Genomic DNA, 7,500 nt, shown 5'->3' on the forward strand with positions numbered 1-7,500 from the left:
AAATTGCATTTACTGTTAATTTATTATGAGGTAAAATTGCATTCGCTGTTAATTTATTATGAGGTTAAATTTCTTTTACTGTCAATTTATTATGAGGTTAAATTTCTTTTACTGTCAATTTATTATGAGGTAAAATTTCATTTGCTGTAAATTTATTATGAGGTAAAATTGGATTTGCTGTTAATTTATTAGGAGGTAAAATTACATTTACTGTTAATTTATTATGAGGTAAAATTGCACTTGCTGTTAATTTATTATGAGGTAAAATTGCATTTACTGTTAATTTATTATGAGGTAAAATTGCATTTACTGTTAATTTATTATGAGGTAAAATTGCATTTGCTGTTAATTTATTATGAGGTTAAATTGCATTTGCTGTTAATATATCATGGGGTAAAATTTCATTTACTGTTAATTTATTATGAGGTTAAATTTCATTTACTGTTAATTTATTATGAGGTAAAATTGCATTTGCTGTCAATTTATTATGAGGTAAAATTTCATTTGCTGTTAATTCATTATGAGGTAAAATTTCATTTGCTGTTAATTTATTATGAGGTAAAATTGCATTTACTTTTCATTTATAGTGAGGTAAAATTTCATTTGCTGTTAATTTATGATAAGGTAACAATTTTGATTGATTTACACTTTTCTTATTTAAATTTCTAATTAGTGTGCTTTCTGATCGATATTCTCAAATTATATTTAAAAAGTATTTTATTTACATGAAATAAAACTCCTAAGTACTCTAGGACTTTAGCTAAAATCAATGACCAAAAAAATATGTTGTCTTTGTATTTTCAGGTTTTAGTCCTTTACAACCGAATGGTCTGTGTTTGAAAATATTCGATTTGTGTATAAGGACATCTTCACAATGTCAAGCTATTAAGAACTGCGTCTATTACCTTGACTGCAATAACTACCTTTCTTTCCACGAAAATAGTGACTATTGCAGTCAAGGCTTGGCATTGTGAAGATGTCCTTGTACACAAATTTGGACAAATGGTGCTATTGGTGATGTCAAAACAGAGCAAAGAGACACAATGCCGGACAGAACATTCGGGATAAGTTAATGATAAATATTATGATATAATTATATACTTATTTTGCAATATATGTTGCCTTGCTTTGACTGAATAAAAAGTTAAAACCAACCGGCTTTATGATTCCTTTCCCGTCTTAAAGGAATTGTAACGAAGTTTTACGAACTTTTGCATATATCAGGGTCATCTGAACCATTTCAACTTTCAGTCAGACGTGCATCAATATCATGCTTCAATAATTAGAATAACGTCAAAACCTTATTTTAGTGGAATTACGTCTGATTAAAAATTGGAATGGTGCAAATTGATGCTATCAGTGTCCCTGATACATATAAAAGTTCAGAAAACCTCTTTACAATCCATTTCATTACCCAGAATGCTATTTATCTCTCGCAAGCTATTCGAACTGCGTCTTATACATTGACTGCAAAAGCAACCTTTCTTGTATCATGGAAGTTCGTAAATGAAGCGATTTAATTGGACTCGCTAAGCGAATATAGACAATCAGAGGCCTTGACAGAAACTCTGTGAACACAAAGCCATAATGTTTCTGTCGTGGCTCTGATTGTCTGTATTCTCTGGCTGCATTCCGTGATGGAAAGGTGACTTTTACAGTCAAGGTATAAGACTTAGAAGGAATACAATGAACACAATAATCTTGTTCAGATATCAGGCACCATTCTTCCTGGGAATACTGGAACATTGCAGCTAAAACTGAAAATGAAAATTACACTTTACGGTGTATAGGTGTTCAGTAGACAGAAACTATATTATTTTTACTGGTTATAAATATTTGATCGTATTGTATTATAGACCTTGTTTATTCTACGCTCGGTCGAACTCTGTAAAAAAAACCCTCAGAGTTCTGCCCAGGATATAGCATCAAAGTTCTGTTTTTTTTTTCAAAAATGTTTTTCTTTGTTTTTACCTATTGAATTCATCAGATCTGATTAAAAATTCTACATAAAACGACACGATAATTGATCTATATTTTTGTATTATTTTTGAAATTTTCTTTGGTCGTAGCAAGTAAGAAAATATGTACTTTTGTCGATATTTGTTAATATTCTTGATAGAAACAGAACATTCAATTTCATTTCATTAGTCGAATATAAAGATACAGAACAGTAGGATATAAAACTACATTTCATTTCATTAGTTCAATAAGATACAGAACAGTAGGATATAAAACTCTATTTCATTTCATTAGTCCAATAAGATACAGAACAGTAGGATATAAAACTCCATTTCATTTCATTAGTCCAATAAGATACAGAACAGTAAGATATAAAACTCTAATTTATTACATTAGTCAGATAAGATACAGAACAGTAGGATATAAAACTCTATTTCATTTCATTAGTCCATAAGATACAGAACAGTAGGATATAAAACTCCATTTCATTTCATTAGTCCAATAAGATACAGAACAGTAAGATATAAAACTCTAATTTATTACATTAGTCAGATAAGATACAGAACAGTAGGATATAAAACTCTAATTTATTACATTAGTCAGATAAGATACAGAACAGTAGGATATAAAACTGTATTTCATTTCATTAGTCCAATAAGATACAGAACAGTAGGATATAAAACTCTATTTTATTTCATTAGTCCAATAAGATACAGAACAGTAGCATATAAAACTCCATTTCATTTCATTAGTCTAATAAGATACAGAACAGTAGGATATAAAACTACATTTCATTTCATTAGTCCAATAAGATACAGAACAGTAGGATATAAAACTACATTTCATTTCATTAGTCCAATAAGATACAGAACAGTAAGATATAAAACTCTAATTTATTACATTAGTCAGATAAGATACAGAACAGTAGGATATAAAACTCTATTTTATTTCATTAGTCCAATAAGATACAGAACAGTAGGATATAAAACTCTATTTCATTTCATTAGTCCAATAAGATACAGAACAGTAGGATATAAAACTCTATTTCATTTCATTAGTCCAATAAGATACAGAACAGTAGGATATAAAACTCTATTTCATTTCATTAGTCCAATAAGATACAGAACAGTAGGATATAAAACTCTATTTCATCATTAGATCAATAAGATACAGAACAGTAGGATATAAAACTCTATTTCATTTCATTAGTCCAATAAGATACAGAACAGTAGGATATAAAACTCTATTTCATTTCATTAGTTCAATAAGGTACAGAACAGTAGGATATAAAACTCTATTTCATCATTAGATCAATAAGATACAGAACAGTAGGATATAAAACTCTATTTCATTTCATTAGTCCAATAAGATACAGAACAGTAGGATATAAAACTCTATTTCATTTCATTAGTTCAATAAGATATAGAACAGTAGGATATAAAACTCTAATTTATTACATTAGTCAGATAAGGTACAGAACAATAGGATATAATCATTATTTCATTTCAATTGTTCAATAAAATACACAACAGGTTGGATATAAAACTCCATTTCATTTCTTTAGCTGAATAAGAAAGGGTACAGTGTGATATTAAACACCATATAAATTCATTTGTCCAATAAGACACAGTAGAAAATAAAATCCGATTTCATTTTACTGGATACAGAACAATAATCAACATAATAAGCTATTCAATTTTATTAGTCCAATAAGGAACACAATGATATTAAACTAAATTTCGTTTCATTGGGTATATCAATAAGGTATAGAGCAAAAGGACATTATAATCTATTTCATTTTAGTCCAACAAGGTACAAAAGGATATTTAAACGGCATTACAAATATCACATAAAACTTTTTAATATTTTATCCATTTTGAATACACAATTATCTGTATAACGACAATGTATTACAATTCGAACTAAGGTGCTCTTAAATCAGGTGTAATTACTTAAATGAAACTGAAAGATCAAAGGCTTGGCATTAAAACACCTTATAATACATAAAAATCTAAATTAAAATTTCCAAAATACGTGTAATCTAGAAACTTTCAAAAAAACCACGTCAACAATTATTCGGATGCGATAAAAACTATATTATATTGAGTTGAATACAAGGGAGACCTATACGATACATTACACTGGTAAATTCAGTAATATCCCTTAGTCTCCAGTGTCTACTTAACCATCCATTCCAGGGCGATATCACACAGGTGTAACAAGAGTGAAAGTTATTTAGACGTGAAAAAAGATAAAAATCAAGGGAATATCTAGATTGAGTATTCAGGTAAAGTGGATGAATTTGAAATATTGATGAGCTGCCATTAAGAGGGAAGGGAAATACAGCTACAAACCGGTTGAAAGGTTTTGTTTTTAGTAGTGTATAGAAAGAAGCTCGAATGACAGAAAGCAACTCTGTTAGTTGACAATACCTCTATTTATTATTTATAAGTACATTAATGGTTTAAATCGACATGTTTAAGTGCCAACAGTTTTTGAAGATTTTTGGAGCTAGGAGGTCATTTTATATAACACTTTATAAACATTTTTGTTATTAGCTTTCGATTTTTGCATGTAATATTGAGAAGCAATGGCGGGTATGGCGCCAGGCAGGGTATGCTTACTCTGTTAGGCACCTAATACCAGTTTTCATTATGAAATACGTCTTCATACAGTTCATTAGCTGCTATCGATGTATTGCCATGTTATTTTGGATTTTGGGTTTCATTATGCGGTTCGAATCTCCGATATCAGTTATTTGACTTGCATGCATTTATGATTCATGGTTTATACATGTTCAAGTGCCAATAGATTTGAAGATTTTTGGTGCTGTGAGTTCGATTTCCAACGCAACCTGGTGCCCTGGGTTTTATTGGCGGCGCCTGTGGTGGTACAGGGAGGGGAGAAATGGTTTGCACCCCCAATTGTACCCCCACTTGAAAAGATGATTTTGATACGTTTTCGCCCCAAAATATGTGTCAGAATGCACCAGAAAAGTGCCGTTGGTTCTGATTCCATAGCGCAAAGTCATCAAGACTATCAACAATGTTTCAATGTTTTGGGGCTGTCCCAATTAGCTACAGTTTCGAACCACGACCTACCACCACCCACCCCCGTTTCCTTCTCTCTCCCGAAACACACACCCCCTCCCCGCCCCTCTCATCAAACTGTGTATCTATTTCTAACTGATATCAGGTGAACTTTAATCTCCGGTTCTATCTTCTGAATAATTTACACAGATTTCTTTGATCACCATTGATTGTTGGTCAATAACTATATATATTACTAGTACCAGGATCTTTACCTGCTCTAGGTTGGCTTACTATGTGTATTTCTCATGTTGCGAAATTTGCATTTCAACATCTTTCATTTCTACATCATTCATTCGAAAACATGTATTCTCTTGGATTTACATTATGTTGAGAAAAGAATAAATTAATAATTAGTTATTAGCATGGAATTTGAATACTATTCTGTACTTTATTGGACTGGTGAAATTTTACATGGAGTTTTACACCCTCCTGTTCTGTGCCTTTTGGGGCTAACGCAATGAAAATGAGTTTTAAATCCTATTTTCCTGTTGATTATTTTCTGAAAAAAACGAGAATTGACAAGAACGCTTCAGTTAATAACTAGCACGAAATCAGCTATAGATTATCACGTGACTAGAGACCATCAGACTCTTCCAGGAATCTTTATTAATTGGCACCGCTAGGAAGGTGTAAATTAAAAACCCAGACTGGGGATGACTCGAGCTCAGAGATCAACTTCTGAACCCAGAATAAGATTCGAAATTTGAATAAAGTACATCTTTACACGAATTTCTACATGCCACTTTTTAATTAAGACGGCAACATCAAAGGGAAATTTGTAATTAAGGTATTTTTTCAGGTAAATAAACGAGAGAGAAGTCTACACACAATCTCGCCATCACGAAAAGCTTGTGCTTGGCTTAGGTCATCCGTAGTGATCTACCTAACAATTAAGTATCCAGATGAAGCAACCAAAAAATATCTATCTACAAGATTGCTGATTGTGACCTCGGCCAATGCTTTAGATAGAAGTTTCTGTGAATTTCCTCACTCTTAATACAAGATTAAGAAACGTGGATCTACCGAACACGACATAAATGATTTCTCAAGAGAAAAGTTCTCTCAATGCGCACTGCTCAATGATAGTTTGTCTTACAAAGTTTCTCACAATATTCAAGAAATGAAATTATGAGCTCGTTATATTTATTTAGTCAAGAATTTATGAAATTATGAATGGCTGTAATATGAAAAGTTCAATCTTATTTACGATTCATTGGTACAGCCGCCGCTGGGCCCCAATATGAAAAATTCAGTTGAATTCGTCATTCATTGGTACTTCGGTATAATATGTAACGTTGCATGTATGTGAACGCTGTTCTCAAACGAAGCAATTAGCCCGCTTAAACTCTAGATAATTTTACATGAATACATGGAATATATCCTCATTACGATAAACAGTTTCATTCAAATACCATAATCTTTATCACATCATGCACGTGCGGGCATGTTCGATGCACATGCAAATAATCAACTATCAATCTCTTTAGCTCTAGTACTGATCAGGATGAAAACGAAACGATGGTACTGCACGTGCGCTGATTCTAAATCTGTGTAAATTTCATCAAAAACAAAACCTTTAGCGATTCTTATCTACGGAGCAAGGTGTGCGTGAACAGTCCTACCTTTAGTCACTACCCACATGCCGTGTGCAACTTTGATGTCCTAATTATTAAAAATCAAATTAACAAATCAATCAAAACAGAAAACGAAAAATTAAAGAACGGAAAACAATTGCAGAAACGAACAAATTGTTTTATTTGTATGTTTGAAAGAAAGAAATGGCGTGTTTGCGCGAGATCGGGAGAGATAAGATTTAAAAATGACTTCATATTTAGTCAAATTAATTCCCAAATTATCACGTCTGTGTCTTTATCTCCCGCCTTTTCTTTCTGTGAAAAATGATTGAACTTTGTCAAAAATCTGACAAAATAATGAACGATAATTCCTTCCATAGCTGAGAATCAATCAAACGTGACCGGGCCGTTATCAAACCATAATCAAAACATTGCATGTTGGCTTTATCAACATATTCCGTTATCTTTTTTAATTATTTCATTTCTCCCTCTACCTGGCTATAATTATAGCTCTGTTTTTAAAAAAGAACATCTGAATTCTTCAAATTACCTCCCCTTTTCTCGCATCCTTTTCTTTAATTGAATAGAAAAGATCAAAGGCACCGCGTCAATTATTTGATAGATAACAGAATACAAGAAATTAACATTTTCATCATTTCTATGTTAAGTTTCTTCATAATACAAGATAAACATATGGATCTAGCTTATTTGGGAACAAACGATTTTCAGGTTGCGTGCTAAAGAAGTATATTTCATTGGTTAAAATAATGCCTTTTCTTTCGACAGACTCGCCAAATAGGTTGATGTCGTTCAACTCCATTCCTTCAGCGACTTTTAACATAAATAATTCACAACTTTCCTGGAGTTTTTGAGAC

At 31.7% G+C, this 7,500-nt stretch overlaps 1 protein-coding gene across 1 annotated transcript in view; it reads left to right on the plus strand.

Moving 5' to 3' along the window:
- Positions 1–669, plus strand: part of LOTGIDRAFT_125339 (hypothetical protein) — a gene marked incomplete at both ends in the record, with an annotated part of 3,634 nt that extends 2,965 nt beyond the window's left edge. Inside the window, one exon of the mRNA XM_009061557.1 lies at positions 196–669. Within this exon, the coding sequence (XP_009059805.1) occupies positions 196–669 (474 nt within the window). The remainder of the gene's footprint in view (positions 1–195) is intronic.
- Positions 670–7,500: the final 6,831 nt, after the last annotated feature.

This window comes from Lottia gigantea (genome assembly GCF_000327385.1).
Source record: "Lottia gigantea unplaced genomic scaffold LOTGIsca_49, whole genome shotgun sequence".
Classification (NCBI taxonomy): domain Eukaryota; kingdom Metazoa; phylum Mollusca; class Gastropoda; family Lottiidae; genus Lottia; species Lottia gigantea.